Source organism: Centrocercus urophasianus, unplaced genomic scaffold, assembly GCF_019232065.1.
Source record: "Centrocercus urophasianus isolate 14NV4802_14NV808 unplaced genomic scaffold, USGS_Curo_1.0 seq_14, whole genome shotgun sequence".
Lineage (NCBI taxonomy): Eukaryota > Metazoa > Chordata > Aves > Galliformes > Phasianidae > Centrocercus > Centrocercus urophasianus.
Genome location: NW_024884586.1, coordinates 18614236 through 18637093, shown reverse-complemented (window position 1 = coordinate 18637093; position 22858 = coordinate 18614236). Strand labels below are relative to the sequence as shown.

At 40.1% G+C, this 22858-nt stretch overlaps 1 protein-coding gene across 2 annotated transcripts; it reads left to right on the top strand.

Annotated features, from left to right (window-relative positions):
• Window positions 1–351: 351 nt before the first annotated feature.
• Window positions 352–19236, top strand: LOC122158071 (cytosolic phospholipase A2 epsilon-like). 2 transcript variants are annotated; one of them, XM_042814448.1, is made up of 21 exons: window positions 352–446; window positions 1094–1174; window positions 3871–3943; window positions 5709–5845; window positions 6219–6350; window positions 8613–8653; window positions 9532–9574; window positions 9988–10057; window positions 10255–10424; window positions 10547–10633; window positions 11646–11683; window positions 12004–12139; window positions 13084–13220; window positions 14026–14248; window positions 14956–15070; window positions 15447–15584; window positions 16394–16501; window positions 17134–17325; window positions 17807–17973; window positions 18340–18526; window positions 18693–19236. In XM_042814448.1, exons 1-21 carry the CDS (start codon window positions 399–401, stop codon window positions 18899–18901), a joined length of 2532 nt encoding a protein of 843 aa, XP_042670382.1. In that variant the 5' UTR covers window positions 352–398; the 3' UTR covers window positions 18902–19236. The 2 variants fall into 2 exon arrangements, with proteins under 2 accessions (XP_042670382.1, XP_042670383.1); XM_042814449.1 differs by lacking the exons at window positions 352–446; window positions 1094–1174; window positions 5709–5845 and having other exon boundaries at window positions 3868–3943.
• Window positions 19237–22858: the final 3622 nt, after the last annotated feature.

The window sequence follows — 22858 nt, the reverse complement described above, 5'->3', positions numbered from 1 at the left end:
AGCTTTTGTATCCTATATAGTATAACAGATTATCTGCATTTTGGTTATGTCACTGTTTCTGCATTTTATCAGTCTTGCTATGTGGAAAGTTCAGCACTTAGATAAAAGGGTATCCTTCTCTTACCATTAGTTATCAGCTTGCCATTGGCCAGAATTGGGCAAAGTGATTCAAACAGTTACTTCCAGCCATTGTACAGGTAGGGATATTTTTTCCTATTTACTTTACAAGATCCCGCACAAGAAAATGGGAGGGGAATAGCTGGGTTTAAGAAATCAGGCAGAGGTGGGGCTCTGAGTCAGTTTATAAAATAGTCACTCACCTGCATGAGACATCTAAGCTATTGGTGTCTCTGGAAGCTGGAAGATGTAAAGTTGTGCTGCCAGAGATAACACAGGACATGTACGTGACTGCGCCCACAATGGAGTCAGGCAATGCTTTGTCTCAGGTAAGAAGGGTGCAGAGCCAAACAGGGTGTCTGGGGCCTCAGCCAGCTGTGCTGCATATTGTGCACTGATGGGACTGCTTTCCTGACCTATCATTGACTTTAAGTGGCTGCACAGGAAGAAGAAATCAGTGCTTCAAGAACTCATTATAGAAATTAAAATGATAGTGAATCAAGGAAAGGAAGGGAAATCCGCTTGGGGAGTAAAAGTTTATTTACAAAGGAGGCATTTTGTACATGTTAGAGTTTTCTTCATTTCAGAAACGTGCCATATAAAACCTTAGAAAGAACTATTAAGTAGCACAGAGATGTGCTTCAAGGTGAAATACCAATTAATTACAGGGTGTGTTTACTGAAGACAGGTTTGCTGCTATTATAACAGCCAGAGCCAGGAGAAGCTGTCCCTGTGGTATGTCACCAGAGCCTGGAGCAGTTGTCACAGAAGGGGTGGACCTGACTGGGCTGCTATGGCCCTGCCCAGCCTCTCTGGGGCAACACAGCATGGCAGTGGCATCGCTGGGGGCACTGTCAACTGCTGAAGCTCTGAAGGGAACACTGGCTGTGGGCTCTCCTTCATTGCTGTGCAGCTATGAATTCTTAAGGAGGATTGCTGTTAGGAGCCAGCAAGACTTTAGCCCTTTCCATTGCAGGAGCTGACCACCCAAACCAGTCCACTGGATGGAAATATGTGGCTGAATTGTGATGGGGAACAGTGGACTTCTGCTACAAAGGTACTGCAAAAGAGAATTTTAAAGTGGAACTGTAGAAGAAAATATTCTGTCGGGTAGAGCCTGGGTGAGATCGGTTTCAGTGTCTGCTGAGCCGTCTAATTAGGTATCATAACTCTTCCAGCTGCCTCCATGAAACCCCATCCAGCTTATCACTTTAATCACTTTGCTGTGCCGTCTTGCTTCATGTTCAAGTTCTACTGTTGTTTCTGTCCTTGGCAGATGGTAAATGAATCCCGTTTTAATAAGATTAATAGTTATTAAAGAGTGGGTTTAACTAGGCTTTCTGCTGCATGTGTCTTACCAAAGCAAATTTGCTGCCAGTGTAGGTAGTAATAACCGTGAAATTGAGCCATTTACTCCCACATAGAGTATGGCACAATCCTGAACTGGCTTTTCAACACCGGATTTCCTGAGTTAACCTTACTTTTGGCCTCTGCAAAAAGAAAGGAATCTCAGCTAAGAGTTTTGCAGGAGAATTCAGGCATGTTAAATGAACTCCTTCCTTTTAGAAACCACAGGACCAGGTGTGCTTTAATGGAATTTTTTTGGAACTTTTTCTCTCTAATTTACTGCCATTTAATAGAATAGAATCATTAAGGTCAGAAATGGCCTCTAAGATCATCTATTTCAACCATCCACCTATCACCAATTTTGCCCACCAAACCATGTCCTAAGTACTACATCTACCCTTTCCTTAAACACCTCCAGGGACGGGGACTCCCCCATTTCCCTGGGCAGTCTGTTCCAAAGCATTATCACACTTTTTGAGAAAAAAAATCTTCCTAATATCCAATCTGGACATCCTTTGGCACAACTAGAGGTCATTCCCTCTTATCCTATCTCTGTTAGGTACCTAAGAGAAGTGGTTGCCCCCCACCCGGCCATAACCTCCTTTCAGGGAGCTGTAGAGAGTGTTAAGGTTTTCCCTGAGCCTCCTCCAGTTATGAATGGTGCCTTTTTCTCTTTTGAGCTAAGATGCTGAACAGCAAGCATTACGCCTACAGTTCAGGGAGTAAACAATTCTTTCTGTTGTTTCATTGAATGGAAAATGTGAAGATAAGAAAATACTTTCTAAAACGCAACTCTGCAGTGCGGTGGCACAACAGGTTCTGGGCCATGAACCCACCCTCTTAAGCTTTTTTAAGCAAAGCACATACTCCTTTCACGATTTGTTCCTCCATGGTGCCTAAGCCGAGATTCCCTCGTTATGGTGGGACACATCCACATACCTGAGCGTTTTGTTCAATCCCACAGTGCTGCTTTTGGATCACTACACAGGCTGTGAGGGTCACTCCATAGGATTCTGTTCCTGAACTTGAGTTGAGCCCTTCCAGAAAATGTCTTCTGCAAAGCCAAAGCCAGCCCCTGACAGCACTGGCCCTTCCTCAGTCCCTTCCTCATTCCTGACCATGGTTCCTTGCTGGGCATCCTTTGCAGCCTGTCTCCCTGAGGGGCTCCACACTCCCTGCATCGCAGTCATAACCCACACACAACAGCTGGCAGGCAGCTTCACAAAAAGAGCTCTACATGGTAAAAACAAGGTCAGCAGTTCTAATAAAGCTGCAGACAGAAAGCTTTGAACTAAAGTAAAAAATAACTAAGCAGAAAAATACAGACAGCACAGGATTTGTTCTTAAATATCTGCTTTCAGTTTCCATCACCTCTATTCTGTCCTTGCTCAAATCTTTGAGCGTTAAGGGCTGGCACAATGCCTTCACCCTTATGCAATCACTGTACATCTTGACTGTACAGTGCCTTTCTATCTGTGCCTTCCTTATTTCTATGCCTTTAGAATTAGGTTTTAGGCACAAATGCAAGTGGATTGTCTTATCCAGAGCTGCTCTCTGGATTCTTATCTATGGTTTGATCCTATCAGTGTGCACACTCAGTCACCATCTATGCAGCTGAACAGTACCAGTGCTCTTGGCTTTTTACAGGACCTGGTGCTTTGCTGTTACATGAAGGGTTCTTTTATCTGGTTCTCCACTAGCCTACTTGCTAAATGTCCCCAGTATGGATATCATATTTGTTAGCCTCAGCTGCAGCTGGGCTAAACATTCTGAGAGATACCAGGTGGACATTTGGCACTGAGAGATATGGGCAGTGAATATGATGCAATGAACTAGAGGATCGTAGTGGTCTTTTCCAACCTTAATTATTCTATATTCCATTTAGTCTATAAACACTGATGCAGCACTGGAAATACTGCATGTTTAAAAGAACAAGAATGGGGAAAAATCATATTCCGTAGCCCAGTAGTCTGAACTTGAGTCATAGCTGGATGGGAGCCAATCCCCACAACAGTAATTTTATCACTTGCAAAAAGCCTAATGCAGCTTTTCATTTTCTACCTTAGAAGTATCTCCTCTCCCAAATTGAATTGGAATCTTACCACTATATAAAGCTGAATTTTGACAAGAAAGCACAGCAATTCACCAGGATTACAAAAATCTGCAAATGATCTGTAAGAGTAGTGAAACCTTTTGGCCTAGTTCATGGCTTAGATACTAGCAGAAGAAGCATGATAGAAGCAGAAGAAGCATTGACATTGGTCATTTCTTAATCACATAAGAAAATTCAAATAAGCTGTATACAGTTTGAGTATGTCTCTCTCTAGATTTTTACCTCCTAAATATGCTATTTACTTTCAGCCTTCATTCCAAAATTTTACTTGTGGCTTTATTTTTTCCTTGCAGATAGAATCATCTCCGTGTTACTTACTGACTGTAAGAGTCATAAGAGCAAGAAATATCCACCAGGCAGATGTTTGTAAGTATCTGTAGTGCTCTGTACGGAACCTTTACCCTTCACGGGCTACTAGCCAATCCTCTAAGGAAAAGAATTTTCTAGGTTTATTCTGTGGCTGGAGAAAGTCCCTTGCTAGCATGTTTGTTCCAGAAATGAACAGTGTGCTTCTCTTTACTTTCATCCTATTCTGTGAAGAGATGATTCTCTCTAGTGGGATGGCAGAGATGGGTTGGTGGTTGGACCAGATGATCTTAGTTGTCATTTCCAACTTTTATGATTCTGTGATTCTGTAAGGTCACAGGTGCAGCTATTATACACATGTTCTACATTCATAAAAGGGATGGACAAAACAGCTACTGCAGTATGTTGCAAGCAGAAAATGCAGAAACACCTCCTGTGTTTTCCTCTGAAGTAGATTCATGCAACAAAAGACAAAAACTGATTGGAAGAATGGGACAAACACAGGAAGTGGAGTAGCCTTGTCTCAAAGGGTAACAAATCCAAAGTACTACAGCCTGCCTACCAGCTTTCACAGATTAAACCAGGTGAAGTGTCCTTCACTTCTGATGGTCTGCAGCTGTGTCTTTAGCAGGGTCTGCTGTGATCACATGAGTGGTAATGGTTTTCAAATGAAAAGAGAGGAGACATTCAAGGTCGGACTGAGGGGGCTCTTAGTACTCTGAACTGGCTGTAGGTGTCCCTGTTATTGCAGGGGGGGTAAGCCTATATGGCCTTTAATTGTCCCTACCCAATCAAATGATTCTATGAAATACAATAGAAGATTATGGCTCTATTTATGTAGCCAAGAAGCGGGTTTTTTTTCTCTATTTTGTTGGGGGCTGGGGGGGGAGGGGGGAATAGTGTGATAATAGTGCCAGAATACTGTGATAATTTTATTCTGAATTACTATTTGGAGGAGCAACTAGGAAAATTACTCTCTGCTATGTATTATTCTGATTTTGCTTTTGTTTCTATTCATTTTTCAAAGTGTCCATTGGTCGTGTTGGTTAATATATTTGAACATGTTTCTCACCTACCAAACAATTCCCTTTCGTTAACGTGATGTCTTATTACAATTTTGACCTTGTAACAGATTACAACAAATCTGATACTTGACTCAAGTTGTCTACATCATCAATATCACATCTAATTTTATTCCTAACCAGCTGACAAAGTCACTATGGTATTGCTAAGTAGCAGCTTCTATATGTTAATGAACCCACAAGGCAATTTAGTTTTTTCAAAGCAAGTACTTGTGTTTAAAGTCACTGTTCTGCATTTCTGCAGTGCTAAAACTCCCTTAACAGAAACCTCTCTGTCTGTTTTCTGGATCCTTACTCCACAGTATGGCTTGCTGGTTCCACCACTTTTTTGTAAGAGCTGAAACTGGCTTCCAGATCTCCCAGATCTGAAGAGGGTACCATAAACAAACTTTTAGTCTATGTGACAGTATGGAGTGCCACAAACTTTTTTTTTTTTTTTTTTTTTTATTCTGAGCTAAACCGATGACACAGGAGGAGAAAACCCCCTGTGATTTAATTTAAAACCTCCTGTTATTTAATGCATTTATTAAATATCTAATTTCATTTATTTAGAGAAGACTCATGTCCCTCTCCAGGTCTTTTTTTCTCCATTCCTATTATCTAAATTGTAATGTTTCTGTTGGATATGTATGAATATGTACCATAGTCTCTCTCTTTGAAAGTAGACCCTCATGTTGTGCACGTCATTCTTCCTCCTAGAGCAAATTTTCACTTTAGATGTCTTTGTGTTTCTTAATGTACAGTAAGCCAGACTGATTGCTACGTGAGCCTGTGGTTGCCAACTGCTTCAGCTGACAAATTTCAGACTAAAACCATCCAGAATTGTAAAGACCCAGTCTGGAATGAAACCTTCTACTTCAGAATCCAGAGTCAGGTCAAGGTACTTAGCTGGGATTACTCTGTTTACTGTGATCTACGGATCACAGCCTGGTTTCATCTTTTTGCGAAGCGGACGTATGTAATCGTCCTGAGAGGCAAAGAGATTATACAGAAAGACATGAAAATAACATGTACCCTCAATATAATTGTCTATGCCATGAAAGACAAGAATATCACTCAGCCACGTGCACCTTTGAGATGTCTCATTTCTCATCATGCCTTCTTATAGGTAGATGTGTACACTGAGTTCATTTCTGCTCCATTTCCTTCCCTTCCTGCTCTCTTTACTTTCTCTCACTCATCACAGAAGTGGAATAAATATAGATCTACTTCTTTAACTGATACTTGTAACATTATTGTACTTTCCTTTTCAGAATGTGCTGGAGCTGGGGCTCTATGATAAGGATGTTGTTACTCAAGATGATCACCTCTTTACAGTGTACTTTGATATAGCCAAACTTTCCCTGGGAGAACAAGTCTTCATGCATTTCAAGTGCGATTCACAGGTGAGGTCTCAAATAAGGTATAGAATTTTTTCACGGGAAGATTTTATGTCTGCTTTTCTGCCTAAAATGTTGTTTGAAATGTTTTTATTTTTTTATCGTTCTTATGTATGGATTGCCCAACCACATAAGAGGGAGAAGTTTTCCCACCCTAACTTGAGAAAGCCTCCTCACTCCTGCATCTGTGGGCACACTGAAGTTGGGTGCTGGTGTATTTGACCACAAAATGTAGATGCCTCTGCAAAACTGTCACTTTGTTGAGCCTGCCCCCATCAAGGATCCTGCAGGAGTCTGTCCTCACCAATAAAAATCACATGGTGCTTTTGTCATCACTTGCTACTTAACCTAGTAATTAAGAAGTAATGGCTCTGTGATCAGAGCCAAATGTCAAACCAGTCTAGTTGCTAATTACAGACTGTGGCATGACTTGTTTGAATAAGGTGTCCAATTCACGTCATTCAACTTCACAACAAGAAATGTTCCTGTTTAGAGTGTTCCGGGAGTCTCTGAATGTTGCATTTGAAAAGTTCCAATATACTGAAAGGACAAGATGTACTGCATAGCTGCAGGGGAGGGTTGTCTGACCTGAAGGCTGGTTGTTGGGACCTTTATCCTGTGCTAAGCAGCACTGCTAACACAGCTACCACCAGCACCACTGTGCTGAGAATTTTCATTGCACATCTCTGTGGAAAATCTTGACATGCTTTTAACATTTCTCAGGGAGGCCAGTGTAACAACAGCATAGGGCATGAGGACTGACATAAAGCCCTGCTACCTTTCTTAGGTGTGCTGGCACCTTGCATGTGAAAGGATGTCCCCTGCTGTGAAGAAAATCCCATATCCTGAGCAGAAAGTATGAGAAAGATAGATGTGTTATGTGGCTATACGGGATCGTTGGTCCCATGTTCTGCCACCAAGCTGAACCACATGAGAGGCTGTCACATCAGTCTGTTGCACCTGTATGTGCAACCTTGCATATCAACACTTTGAATCCAGCCAGCCCACATGTTATCCATGGGAGTGGTACTGTCTGATACCATGAAGGCTAATTATGTGTTTAAGGATTCTCTGCTGCTGGTTGTTCATCTTCCAGCTGCAATTGGCCTCTCTGGAGCCTGTTTAGCTCTCTTTGGCAAGAGGGCAAAATGCCCCCACCTTGGCAAGCCCAGTAGCTTCACTGAGCTTCACACTCGTCAGGCAGGCTCCTTTCTCCAGGGACAAGTGTCACACTCTAGCAACTAAATATCAGGATTGAGCAACAGGAGACTAACTGATGAAAAGGTCTCCATGCTCGTTCAGGTAGAACATCCCCTTTCCACCTCACTTCTCTCTTAGTCTCTTGTGCACCTGTCATGAACCATCCAGTTGACCTTAGCTACATACATCCAAACTGCAGTTCATTGACAATAAATGCCTTATCTAAACCTTTCTTTGTGAAATACCAGATGAGTAAAGTGTGAACTTCCACTAGCCCTTAAAAGAAATAGAAATTTTCTGCTAGCTATAGTCTAGCTCATGACTGTCTAGGATCCCAGGTGCTGTATCCAAGCCTTTCATTTATACACTTTGCAGCTACAGTGGTTAGAATTCATGATCTTCAGGCCTTCAGAACATCTTTTTTTATCCTATATTAGTAACTTTTTAGTGTCTTCAATGCAATAAGTACTCCTGTACCCTTTGAGGAAAAAAGTCGACTACAATACTTGTTTCTCTGTTATTATCTCTTCTGTCCCCACTTGTGTTTTCCTCTCTCTGATACTTTCTTCCATCAAGGAATTATGCTCTGTTCCACCGCCCACAGAGGAAGTCTTAATGCTAGAATTACCTCTGCCCCAGTGCCCTCAACATGCTGCCAGACAAAGTGATTCTCCTCTTCTTCCACTGATTGGCATACCACCATTTTTCCCCTTTGCACCAGGAGGGTTTGGCTGCTCCTGTCAGCAGCCCCTTGTTCTCTTTGCTGGCAGACTCAGTATGAGGCAACATCTCTAAAAGAATCTGTTGCACTGTGGATATCCCAGAAGAAAGGCAAGCTCACCACTTTCTTTGTCAAAAAAAATGCTCTGGCGGGCATCCAGAATCATCCTATCCATAAAAGATCTTTATACCCAGGGCAGTCAGGCAAAAGGTGGCAGGTGCATGTATTTTAAGTGTGCTGCCAGTCACACACAATGTGTGTACATATGTTATATGAATGAGAGCTTGCATTATGAAAACCACCAGTAGGCTAGTGTCAGGTATTTTCTTCCTTTCTTTATTTTTCAGAGAAAAGAGGAGCTAGAGGTGGGATTTGCACTGGATAATATGTGAGTAAACATGAAATGCAATAGAACCCCACCCAGGGAGGCGGTGGCATCACTGTCACTGGAGGTGTCCAAGAAACACACAGATGTGGCACTGAGGGACATGGGTTAATGGGCATGGTGGGGATCGGCTGATGGTTTGAACTAAGTGCTTTTAGTGGTCTCTTCCAACCAAAATGATTCTATGATTCTATAACCTACAGCAAAAGGAAATGGCAATTCAGAGACATGAAATAATCTCGCATAATTGTCCAGTGTGCATCATTCTTTGGTGATGCCGATGACTAATACAGTTTCCCATGGAATCTACAATATGAGCTGATGAACTGGTAATATGAACTATGCCAGGATGACCTTCCATGAACTTCAGGCAGCCAGGGAAAATACCCTGAATTTTTTTCTTTTTCTACTGTACTGAAAATTATTTGAGGACAGAATACTAGAACTGCTGTTCTGTTAAGCATTTTTTTTGTCTTTGAGAATTGCAGGAGAACTCACTCTTCAAAGCATAACAGAACATGGAATAATAACTAGATCCTTGAACTAGAGTCCATTTTTTGTCCTTGGACAAACTACAATTCTTCAAAAACAGTTTAACTATCTGCAGTTTCAGCTTGGGGCTTAGTATGAAGTACTGCACAGTTTGGCCCTGCGGAACCTTTTTTTTTGCTGAGCCCCAGGATGGGACCAGCGGGTTTGATGGTAACTGTGCCTTGACAGTGCAATGAGGAAACATGTGCTATGAGTCTCCTGGATTTTTTTCTTTCAGATTCAATATATAGCTAATAATAAGGAGGAAAATTAGGAGAGGAATGTGGTTCATGAGTTATACTGTAATTATAATGAGTTATTTAAAATGTATTTTTCTTCCTGTTTCCTAGTTCAGGCCCTCCTGAAACCATCGTTACTAATGGAGTACTAGTGGTGAGCATTATGTTTTATCACCTTTCTTGTCCTTTTGCCCTCCTTGTTTCACCTGACTCACAATGATCAGGCCAACATATGCTTCAGCTTTGCAAAGTTAGCACTTAAGTGCTGTCATTTTCCATCATCATCATTTGCCTCACAGTACATGTCCTTACCTTCTCCCTTCTGAAAGCTCTGGCCTTCCATGCCACCCTGCCAGCCTTGCCCTGGCTATGTCTGGCTTCTCAGAGACTCCTGTTCCAGTCAGCATCTGACATCAAGGTTGTGGTTTAGAGAGAATGATTTCATTGGGTCACAGCGCACTGCCTATGTAGCATCTTTATCGACAACAGTAGGAGCTTAGACTGGAATACAGAATCTCAAACTGGGAAATTCCCTGTCTATGTGTGTTTTATTGCTGTCTCTTACAGTCTCGCAAGATCTGCTGCTTGGAAGTTCAGGTGGTTGAGAAGAAGAAGAAGGAAAGGAAATCTTTATCAAGTGAGGTTACTTCTCTGTCACCTCTTTTTTAAATCACAACTTGTTAATTTTATGAAGGTAATTGAAAAAAAATTGAAAAAAAACCTGAAAAAAAAAAAGCAACAAATGAAACCATGAAAACGGCCTTGTGGTACACTTTGTAAGAACTTTTATTTCCAATTTTGATAACAAAACTGCTGTGTCTGTTTCTCTCTTAGAAAAACAATTCTCCTTTAAAGTGCAAGGCTCATATGAGGGCACCCAAGACATTACACTGGAATCTGATCTCGTCTTTGGTTCCCCCCATCCTGCCAAATTCCACTATGCCAGATACAAGCAGCCAGTGCTGGATCTTACGTTACCAGGGAAGAAACCGCCTCATTCCTATGTATGTTATTATTGGACTTCATAAAGCATGATAGTGGCATGTAAAGTAACATGCGCCGTGAAGAGCAATATTAATTTGCATCTGTGGAAAGGGACTAACGTTCCTTTATACTGAATTTTCAGCACTCCTATTTGTGTGGCACAAATTCAGGCACTCAAAACATGGAGCTTCATTCCCTTCCAAGTGGAAAAAATATGGTCTTAGCAGAGGTGAGTGCCTGTTCCTTTGTGGGAGAGATTGAGAAACCTGTGTACGGACATTTGCAACTTTAGTGAATTGTACAGCCCATTAGAGCTCCCTATGACAGAGGTTGTATCCAACTCATCCCTGTCCTTGTCAATGCATCTGCTTGCCACTGACAAGACTGGTCCTACTGTGGGACAGCCTGGTTTCTCTGTGTGGCACTGGGAGTCCCAACCTCATTGCATTGGTCTGGATTAATGGGAATGGGCCAGTAAGGTCTGCAGAGCAGAGACTTCCAGTTTCTGCTGGAGGAGACTGGGAACTCCTGATGCATTTGGTCATTTTTAAATGCTCTGATGATTACCAGGGTAGTTTCTGATGAAGAAATTATACAAACAAAATGCTACAATCAAATACTGGTGGGTCTTCAGGTAATAAGATTAACTTGTATCTTCTAATGTTTGAATGGAGTGAGAATACAAAGAATGTTGTTATCCCACCTTGACTTCATGCTTTTCTTCTTCTAACACATATGTGAGGCAGATGTACTAACGGGGATAGCACCAATCTCCTGCTGATGCTAAATGTTCCTTGCTAAGAAATTTTAGATCCACACTTAAAGAAAATCCTTACAGAATCAGAGAATGACAGCTTTCATAGGGTATAACAGCAGAAAAAGGAGGAACAAAGGCTGCTGTGCAAAATAGTGCTATAGTTTTAGCCTCACTGTCTGTCCTATTATAGCCCAGAAGAGGTCATGCTGGCCGGGAGGTACAGTGTGTAAATTATAATTGCTTTCCTTGTAAGCAGCTGTTGTCCTCAGATGTTGCATTCATACACAAACATTGGAAATTACAGAACAACTTCCCTGACAATAAACCATTTGGAACAATTCATGTACACAGCTGAATTATTCAGAGCTCCCAATTTGTATCTGCACTGCTAGTATAGCACAAGATGAAAGTCTTCCTGATGCTGAAGGGAAGAGGGCTAAATCAGATTATCATGCTTAATGCTGTTTGCATTCTTGCTTTCCAGGATAAAGGATTTGATTTACACGCAAAGGCAGAAGACTGGTAAGAGACTATAGAGAGCAGATTTCTCAGAAATTGCAGGAATGTCTTTCATTAGATGTTTTTCTTTAGAATTATTATTATTTTAATAACTGTTATTTATGTTATAACATAAATATAATTTATGTTATTATTTTAATAACTGTTAAGAAAAGTTCCTCTTTCCGTCAATTTCAGGCAGCTTTGAGTACCTGTTTGGCAGTGTAAGAAAGAATTTTCCTGTAAACGCAATATTCTGTGGGTTTAGTAAGTTCATTTGTACTGAAAATTGTTGCTTACGTACTGAATATAATGCAATTTTTTATTTCTGATCTCTGCTCCAGCCCAGACCACCTTGATGTGCGTTTAGGGTTTGACCTCTGTGTTCAAGAGCAAGACTTTCTATGCAAAAGGCAGAAATGTGTTGCTGCTGCTCTTAAGAAGGTCCTGCAGCTGGAAAAGGATCTGCTGGATCATGAGGTCTGTAGTGCAAACATTCAAAACATCTGAAAATGAGAAAATGAGCAGAAAATGAGTGCCTACCAGTTGGAACACATAATTTGATACTGAATGTTCACTATTTCTGTGGCTGTGTAGCCATTTGTTCATTCTTTTTCATTCTAAACCTTCCCCGCTGCTTTCTCCAAAACTTCAGTTTTGGTTTTTTCCCCCATGAGATGTACCCTGGCTAAGTCCCACAATTTGCACTCTTCTCTCCTGTTAAGTCCTCACTGTCATGGCAATGAAGGTCCAAAATACTGCACCTTATTTCATTCTACTCCAATTATCTCCTTCACCTGCCTTGTCACTGTCCCAGTCCAGATGTATTGCTTTTTCTTCCAGTGTTGTTTTCCTTGACATTGAGATTGGATTTTTAGCTGTCTTAAAATTTCCTATATGATCTGTCCTCTTCCTGTTCTTATTTGTTCCACCTTCTCATATACTTTCACTTACTGTTCATTTCTAATGCTTTCAAATGTCTCTATAGCTTAAATTTGTGAAGCCTCTGTTCTTTTTCTCTTTGATACCTTGCCTCCCTTGCATAATCTCTCATTGGCTATCACCCCTTATCTTTCCCACTTACATTTTTTTGCTTTTTTCCCCACCTTTTATCTTACATACACTTCCAGTAGTGTCCCGTTTCTCTATTCTCATCCTGTCATTTATGTCACTTGCAGACATTATCCTGAGTTTGACTCTTCTCCTGTTTCAACTTCCAGGCTAAATACACCTTGTACAGAAATAGCTTCCTCCATAGTCTTTACTTGGTCAATGCCATCCTTGCTGACAATCTTCTTTTTGACATGTGAGATTTCTTTTTCCTGCCTTTACTGCTGATGCTTTCTCTCTTACTGTCACGCCACTCTCAGCCTAGCTGCAGGTCACTTCCTGATGCCAGTCCCTTTTGTTCCTGTGTTGCCCAGACCCCCGTGGTGGCCATCATGACTACAGGAGGAGGGATGAGGTCTCTGACCGCGCTGTATGGCAGTCTGCAGGGACTGAAGAAGCTCCATGTCCTGGACTGTGCTACATACCTGACTGGCTTGTCTGGTACAACTTGGTGAGTAGCTTCTCATGGCTTTCCTCCCCATGACACTGTAGTGCTGAGGTAGGCTAGGGCTACCAGCAGTAGTCCACTAACAACACCTTCTCAGTTGTCTTTTTTATCTCTTTCCAATGATAGATTAGAGTCTTTGCAAGTGAAAAAATCATGTAATTTGCAACAGCATGAAAATGAGTGTTCTTCTAAAAACAACTCATGGAAAATTGTTCAAGACATTTTGACTCTTATCTCGAGGAGCACACAACTGAAGAAAATCATAGAATCACAGAATCATATAATTGTTTGAGATAAAAGGGATCTTTAAAGATCATCTATATCAACTCCCCTGCAATGGATAGGGACACCCACAGCTAGATCAAGGTGCTCAGAGTCCCTCCAGCCTGAATGTCTCTAAGGGTGGAGGACCCACCACCTCTATGGGCAATCTGTTCCAGTGCCTCACCACTCTTACTGTAAAAAAACTTCTTCCTGATAGTCAATCTAAATCTCCCCTCTTTTAATTTGAAAACTATTTCCCCCTGTCTTATCACAACAGACCCTGATAGAGTCTGTCTCCTTTGTTAAACACCCCCTTTAGATACTGAAAGTCCACTCCCAGGTCTCCCTGGAGCCTACAGGCTGAACAGAACAAGTTCTCTCAGCCTGTCCTTGCAGGGGAGATGTTCCATCCTTTGGATCATTTTCGGAGCCTTAAGAGTGGAAGTTTTACTTAGTTTATAATAAAGAACTGAAAATAGAAGTATGAAATGTATTCAACCTCTTTATTTTTATTTTTCCTCTTCAATGTATTTCCTCTTCCTAGGACCATGTCAAACTTGTATAGAGATGCTGACTGGTCACAAAAGGATCTCGATAAGCAAATAAGCGAGGCTCGAAAACATATGACAAAATGCAAAATAAATTCCCTTTCCTTGGAGTATTTGAAGTTTTACAAAAAACAGCTGCACCAACGGAAAACAGAGGGCCGCAAAACATCTTTTATAGATGTCTGGGGGCTTGTCCTGGAATCTTTGTTGCATGATGGGGTACAGTATGTCGTAAAGCAGAATGGCTTACAATTTTCTGAAAATTAATATCTTTAAATTTTACTTTCTTGTTTGTTCTGTGAAAAAAAAAAAAAAAAACAACAAAAAAAAACTTGTTATGAGACTGTGTATATACGAGCAGTCATTTTCAAAAAGTTTAGTGATAGTTTTTTAGATATCTTTCTGGGGTGGAAAACATAATTCTTGCTTCTGAGATTTTGAATATTTTCTGATAGAATTGCAAAATCAGTATTTTGGAGAAATACAGTATTTTATGTTGAGATTTGTTGGCATGTTCTTCAAATATTTGTTTCAAAACAGTAAAGTTAGAGAGAGCATCTTAATGTCAATGAGATTTATTAACAGACAGACTTGCAGACTTTTGACATATCTGTGAGGAGTTTTTCATAAACTTGCAATGTAACACATTAAGATTATTTTAACCATTGTTATTGCTTTCTGCTCTTGAAAATTTCCTTTAATTTTCATCCTAATGGTCATTAAATATTCTGGCATCTCAGGTCTTGATGATATTTGAGTAAAACAACTGTCACAGGAATTTTGAAAAATATAGAGGATCTCAAAATTTAAGGTCAGCACGTGCTTTACTTTAGAGGCAGGAATTTTACTGCACTATAAGTTTAGGTCCAGAGAAAATATTACTCTGCTTTTTTTGTCTCAATGTAACTGTATTTCTGGGATCACAGAAAGACAACCATAAACTCTCTGATCAGCAACGGGCCATTGATAGTGGTCAGAACCCACTGCCTATCTATACTGCAATCAATGTCAAGAACAACTATAGCACTCTGGATTTCAAAGGTAATCATGAAATTTCTGAGAGTCATTTGTCTTTGTATTTGAATTGGTCCATAAGGGAACAGTCTCTTTAGATAGTCTAAAAAAAGCCTTCTCTGCTAAGGACCAGAAACTCAGCTGATGTATACTGGCATAATGTCCTTGTAGCAGAAGTCTGACCTTCTACAAAGCAGACTCAAAAATATTCATGTCTTCCCATATTTGCTGGTTTTCATCTGTGTCATGCTCATAATTCCTTGCTATTTGTCTGAAATATTAGACAAAACTGTAGAAGTTATTCTAATTTTTACCTCCTTTCATTCAATGGTAGCAGTATTTTTATTCACAGCTAAGGAACTGTAGTAAAATATTGTTTTCTTCCTTGTATTCCTTGTCACAGAATGGGTGGAATTTACCCCTTACGAAGTAGGATTGCAGAAATACGGGGTTTTTGTTCGCTCTGAAGATTTTGGCAGCGAGTTCTTCATGGGTCGGTTAATGAAGAAGCTTCCTGAATCTCGAATCTGCTTCTTAGAAGGTAATCTGTTATCTTGAAAACATCTGAACTTTCCTCTAGTTTTGAGTTGCATGAACGAAGCACTATCAAAGAACAGGTGCATGACAAGCTGGGGAGAATAAATATCTTATCTCTGAATTAATGCTTAGTGTAGTAGATTCAGTTTATCAACAATAGAATCCAGGCCTCTGGGAACTGGTGGTTCTGCCAACACTGCTCCAAAAAATGTGACCTTCAGAGCAGCTCCAAACATGCTGCTTCTTGCCATTTCACTGGTAGTTGGCAATTTCTGTGCTTCCTATAGACACACAGGTTCTTCTCTGCACTGGGTGTGTTTGAGCATGTCAGGTCCTATCCACTCCACACAGTTTCCCTTGGCTGTGCATTCACTGACTTGAACGCAGCCCTCTCTTTCAAAAAATAATAATAGTAATAATAATAATAATCTCATTTTAAAAACGAATTTTAAAAGATATATTGCAGGTAATCCATTATTAGTATAATTCCCCATCTAATACCTCATACTGCAAGTTTTCATTCTGTCTTTTCATATAAGCTTTGTGATACTTTTTTTGTAAACTTAGCTCTTTAAATCACATAAAAATCTTACCATTACTTGGAAAAAAAAAGTCTATAAAACTGGATAGCAAAATAAGGCTTACAAATCAGCAAATTAAAATGGAAAATTAAAAATCCAAATTAAAATGAGACAGCTTCCGTTTAAAGCAAACTAAAGAAAAGCATTAACCTTGTGAATTTTGTCTCATGATAACAGTTCTGAGATTCATGATGTGTGAATGCTTGAGTTAGAGAGCTCTTTTCTTTCACAGGCATGTGGAGTAGTTTATTTTCATTGAATGTGTTATACATCTGGAATTTGTCTCATTCATCCGAGGATTTTTGGCACAGGTGGACCCAGGACAAAATGGATGATATAGGTTAGTTACACTTCTTCCTTGCCCTGTGTTCTTACTATTAAAGTCTGGTAAATAGTCACACACATCTGTGTGAAATACACACCTTATGTTTGGCATTTTGATGAGTTTAAAGGCTATGTAATTTTTTCAAGAAGGAATCACTTTTAAAGTCTCATATTGTAAAGCATAACTGATAATGAAAAAATCTCCTGCCTAGTAACCTATGCGCAAATTGAGGGCTGTAAAGTGTTCAAGATCAATAAGATTGTTTTGTAGACAATTAATAAAGCAGGAAGATGTTGACTACCTCAAACAGGAGCTATGGTTATATAAACAAGTACATCAGTTACCATTTTGAGAGCCTGCTTTCAGTCTATTTCAATGAGGATGTCTATGCCTGGAGCAGGTATTTATTGCTGCTTGCTGCTGGATTTTGTTTCCTACTCACATATGAACGGTGTAAGGAAATAGCATTTGACTGGTAAAAGTAGCATTCTGTTTTCTTTTTTACTTTGCAACTTGTGCTCATCAATTCTTTTCATCCCAGGCTTTTAAAGTCAGTAAAACACTGATTTTATCACTATTTATTTTTGATATTTTGAGGGGTTACCTTGTTGTAGGCAGATAAAACTTAACAATCTTTCACTGTGCAGAGGAAGAACCTCTCCTACCGCTGAAACCCCATGATCTGAGGACTCGCCTGCTCACCCCTGCCAGCCCCCTCAGCAGTGCCATCCGTGATGCCCTCACTGACCGCTTCTCCGTTGCCCAGGAGCACAACTTCCTGAAGGGCCTGCAGGTGCACAACGACTACCTGGAGAACAGGCACTTCTGCAGGTGGAAAGGTAGTAGAGAAAAGCAGGGAAGGATCTGTGTGCTTAGGAAGGGAACTGACTAACAAGAGAAAAGGAAAACACAGATTCAATATGAAACACATTCTCCATGGTTAGAGTCCATGTTTGGGTAGAATCACTATTAGGTCAGCCAGCTGTGGGACACGGGGGTATAACATGGTGCAGAATTGAGCTCCACACCAACAAATTGCCAGCAGAACATACCTCCCGACGGCTGGGACATCAGGTCCTGTTGGTGGTCCTCATGTTCTCATATGATAGGTACAAGAAATGTCCATCATGAATCTTGCCAGTGCAGGCCCCAAACTAGCTCTAGCTGGAGTCGGGAAGACAGAAATGAAGAGATATGGTGAATTCCCCTTCCCAGAAGACAGTCATCAGTCAGGGCTCTGCAGCTGTTGTCTGAGTGTGGAAAACAGACTAACCATCTTTGCACTGTTGCATTTACAACATGAAATATCTTTGTTTTTAGACACTGTGTTAGACACGTTTCCCAACCAGCTGACACAATCAGAAGAATATTTGTCTCTGGTAGATACGGGATTTTTCATCAATACGAGCATCATGCCGCTTTTAAAACCAGAGAGAAAGGTGGATGTCATTCTGCATTTAAATTACAGTGCTGGATCTCAGATACTGGTGAGAGAAATTGAAGTGATTTCTGCATCTTCTTCAATTACTGCATTCCTGGATGTTTTTAATACCTTGGTGCTTTTGATACTGCTTCTGCTAGAAGTCCTAACCACTCTTGCTTTTAGCTTATTGCTGCAATGTGATACTCCTTTTGTAAGTTGTGCATATTCTTATTTGCTTTTCTTGTAAAATATGACTGCTTTGTGATAAGAATTCATGGTAAACAAATGCCTTCTCTTCACCGTTACTGTGCTTTTCAGTTAGGGTTTTATAACTCTCACAACCAGCTTGGAAAATGTCCCTTTGGACTCCAAGAAACCCTGATCGTATCTTCTTATTTAAAACTTAGTAACACTTTGTTCATTGATCCAGGCTCTGGACCAGACCTGCAAGTACTGTTCAGAACAGGGCATTCTATTTCCCAAAGTAGACTTGAATGAGGAAGACAGGAAAAACCTGAAAGAATGTTACCTTTTTGAAGATGCTGAGACTCCAGGAGCACCAATATTGTTATTTTTTCCACTAATTAATGATACCTTCCAAAATTACAAAGCTCCAGGTATGTAATCAAGCATGTTAAAAAATAATAACCCACCCCCACACAGCAATTCACATTATGAACTCTCTCTACGGAGAGTCATTTCTGTGCTCAGTTAAGAGCTTTCTTGCCTGTGACCGAAGTAATTCCCACCTCTCAGCAGTGATTTGCTCCTCCCTCCTTGTAGGTCAGAAGCGATCCGAGTCAGAGATGGAGGATGGCAAAGTTGACCTCTATGGCCGCTGTTCCCCTTATTCAACATACTCGGTCACATATACTGAGAAGGCATATGACCGTCTGGTTCAGCTGGGTGAATACAACATCCTGAATAATGAAGAGCTCATTATGCAGGCCTTGCACACAGCAGTGGAAAGGAAAAGACAGAAAAAGAATTAGTGTCAGATGAAGATGCTTTTGTGTCCATTTGTTATCCCTTGTGACCTGCTGAGAGACTAACACTCCCTTAAAATCAGCCATCAGGCTCCAAAGGATTCCTGCTCAAACCTGCTAAATGGCATTCTCAGATGAACAAAGAGATTAAAGAGAAACTTTATTTTCCAAAGAATTTCACTGCAACAATTCATTGCAATTGAATTCTGACATTGGAGAACAGTTTGTTGTATGGAGCGGATTATGGAGAGGCAGGAGGAATAATGTGCTAAGATGATCATAAACATGGTGCTAGTAGCCTTCAAGACTTTAACATGTTAAGCATTTCAAGACAGACTATATTAAAGGCATATTTTATTAACATAACTTGTGCTTTGTGTTTGTGAGGTGGTGGTGAGGGCAGAAGCAGCCTTTGGGCCAGGTCTGTGGCACATTGTAGGCAACTGTTTAGGGAAAGAGAGATGTGCATCATGCAGCATTTCAGGTGCACAAATCACATTCAGGGGCTTTGGGCAGGGACAGAGGCAGAAGAGGCACAGGCCATCAATATCTGACATGAAAGCAAAACAATGATGATGAAGGTCTCCACTGCCCATCTGCCATACTTCTTTGTATACTTCCTCTCTGGCTCCTTCTGCCAGCTGTGAAAAGGACAGGAGGAGTGTAAACCTGCAGAGATCCCAGGCAGTTCTTGGAAAGCTTGCCATAGCAGGTACATCCTTCCATGTGGCAAGCTGCTGCAGGAGTTATGCCTTCCAGGCTGTAATTCTTCTTGGACTGCCTCTGTACCATGCTCAGCACTGATGTGCACATACAAGACATAATTTGCCAATGTGAGGCTGCCTAACCTAGGCCTCTGTCACTGATCCCTGGGTGGAAGACTTTGAAGAACTTTTTCCTTGTACCCACAGCAAAGATTGTCCAGCACCTTTTGTGTGCCTCCCACTGCCTGATATTCCCTAATGTTAAGATGCTTTATTGTTTTTTCATTGGAAAAATGACAACAAAACCAACACAACAAAACAAAAAATTAGCCTCATAAAATGAAAAAAAATGCAAACCTAGTTCATAGATTTGTAGTTATCTGAGTTTGCAAGAATATTTATTTTCAAATATAAAAATAAGCTTACTTTGATTAAGAACATTGTAGCTCACCCATACTCTAGGATTAGTTAATAATATAAAACATATATATAAATATATAAAACAAAATACATATAAAATAATATTAAAAAATCAAATAAGATATTTTATGTTTCTCCAGAACATCCAGCTTCTCAGTTCCCAGTAGATGTTTTCTAGCAGAAACTTCCTAGGACTTCATAGATCTCTGTTTTATTAACCAAAATAATATTGAAAGCAATAATAAAAATAGGGCACATGGGTGATGTTTACAGCATGTGACAAATATCTCAAAGTAAGAAAAGCCTATCAACATACACATACACCTTTTCTTCTTTTTAAATTCTGCACTATTTTTAGAAGATTAGTTTGGAAGATGAAAATACAGTTTCTTAGCGGATCACCTATTATGAATTGTCAATGACTTTTCAGCCAGATCAATTTTGAATCCATAAGGATACAAGGGAACAAGTCGACTATGAGTTTAACTGCTTTCCACTCATTATTAAACTATTTGTAATCCATTTTCTCTCTTTTGTCGCTCAAACTATTTGTAATCCATTTTCTCTCTTTTGTCACTTATGATTAATTTTTAATTGGTGAAGCTTCTCAGTGTGTGACAGTACAGCAGCTACAATTTGCAGCTTGCTAAAAACATCATCAACAAATGTACAAATTATTCTGGTTGCAGAATACTGGGTTCACACAGAAAGGTTTTTTGTAGTGGGGAGTGCTTTAGGGCTGGCCTGATTGTCCTGCTTCCACATTTCAAGGCTCACATGCAGGTTTTTGTCTTTACTTTCCAAATGAGAAGATATATATGCAGTATGCTTGGCTAAGTCACGTCACTCTACAGCTTTAAATAGCATCAAAAGTCTGGAAGAGGGAGCTGGATTCAGTATTTCTGTAATGACATATCAGTCAAGGACAAAAGAGCTGTGTGTAGCTCCCTACTCTGAAATACAAGGGAGAAGGAGTGTCAGCGGGTGGGTAAAGTATCACGAAGTGCTGCCTTGTTACTGTAAGGGACCTCCCTGGATAGACACTTCTATTTTGGTACTGCTGAAAGGCTGTACCGCCAGCGATGTGGTTTGTCCAAGTAAATCCTCAGAAGATACTTTTGTGGGTTTTGGATGTTTCAAGCTCTCAGCTCTTTGATTTGCACTTGTTCCTCTGGAGTGAAACTCTTCAGTCTTTAGTCAGCACAGGGTCTGTCACCAAGCATTTCATTGCCCTTCAGCAATTTCTTGGAATTTTATCTGCATAGCACAACAGATGCACTGAGCCAGTAACATGCATAGAAGACTTCGAGCTCTTTAAACAAGGGTCATTAGGGCCCACCTCATGTCAACATGGCTAGAGGAGGCCTTACGCCTTTCACACATGAATCGAAAACAGGAGGCTCAGCAGGGAGCAGTAGTAGTTGGCTGCAGTAGATAAGACTGGAAGGCTTCAGGAGAGGTTTGGAAAGTCTAAAGCTCCCAAGTTTAAAGGTAAGTGTGGAGAAATAGTCAGGTTGTTTGGATCCTTCCTGTTTGCATTCCTTATTTGCAACTTCGTAATTATAAGTCTTTAGCAAAATTCTGAGGACATTTTTCAAGTTTTGATTAGGGCATATCAGCTTGCATCTATCCAAACAATTCATTTAATAGCTCTTTAGAGCTTTCCAATTGTTTAGCTCCAGCTATCTCCTACTATGCTGTGGAATAACAAAGTAAAACAGTATATGTGCTAAATCATTTGTCTTATTTCTTCCTGCAGACTAATAAAAGCTGAAAATACCATCAGATCATTTTGTTTTACTTTTCATGCAGTTACGTCAGTGTTAGTCCTCTGGCTGACCAAGGTCTCTCGTGGAGGAAAATGACCCCACTTCTTTTTAAAGACGTCAGGAATGATGAAATCACATCTCGTGGAACTATATTCTAATCGGTGATTATCTTCCAACAAAAAGTATACAACTTGTTTTTAGCCTCATTTAGTTTAACCAGTTCTTGTTAAATTTTTTTCTAGTAACTTAAAAGCCATTGCATAACCACCGTTATTTTCATTAGGGTTGAGTTTATAAAATGTGTCCAGGTTATATCACAAGCTTTTCATCAAACCAGTAGATTCAGCCTTTCAAGTCCTCACTATAAAAACTCTTTATTTGTTTTATCCAACCATAGTTTGTACTTGCACTCCTTCCAACTCTTCATTGTCAAATGCACATTCCAGTACCTTTCCACTAACATTACATACTGAGGTGAACATTGCCTTGTTATTTCTATATTCTTACTTACAAATGACTTTCTTGATTATATATATTGAATACAGTTGTCCTTGTTTGCCACTAGAGACTTCTGCTGAGAGACTTCTGCTGAGTTATCTTCTATAAGCTGATGAATTACTGTTTTCCAAACTACAGACTTCCCTTTCATAAGAGGGAGTAAATTGTAGCATGCATTTATAATTCCTTTACTCATAACTACATACTTTAGTGCATTAGAATTAGCTGTGGTTAATCAGGCCAATTTATCAGGCAGGACACATTGCTCTGTCCGATTACCTGTACTCAGTACTACTCAGTGCCCTATCAATTTTTGTTCTACTGCAAATCTGATCAGGATTTCAGAATGTCATGCTTATTTCCAAATCACTCATGAAAATGTTGAAAAGAGTTTGAGGCTAGTAAACTCATTAAAACTCCTCAGGAAAAAGAAGAAAAATACGTTGGTTTTTTTTTTCATTGAGAACTAATTCTGAAATTGGCTTACAGATTTTTAGCCTCATTATTACATGTTGTTCTTTTTTTTTTTTCCATTTTTGCATAAAAATGTCTCATTATCTTTGAGCAAAAAT

What these genes read in the sequence shown, in the direction of transcription:
- LOC122158071 (XM_042814448.1), top strand. Translation starts at nt 399, where the DNA reads ATGTACGTGACTGCGCCCACAATGGAGTCAGGCAATGCTTTGTCTCAG. An exon ending in CAGGCAATGCTTTGTCTCAG is followed by an intron (nt 447 to 1,093) that starts GTAAGAAGGGTG and finishes TTTCCATTGCAG; the next exon opens with GAGCTGACCACCCAAACCAG. An exon ending in GGATTTGCACTGGATAATAT is followed by an intron (nt 8,654 to 9,531) that starts GTGAGTAAACAT and finishes CCTGTTTCCTAG; the next exon opens with TTCAGGCCCTCCTGAAACCA.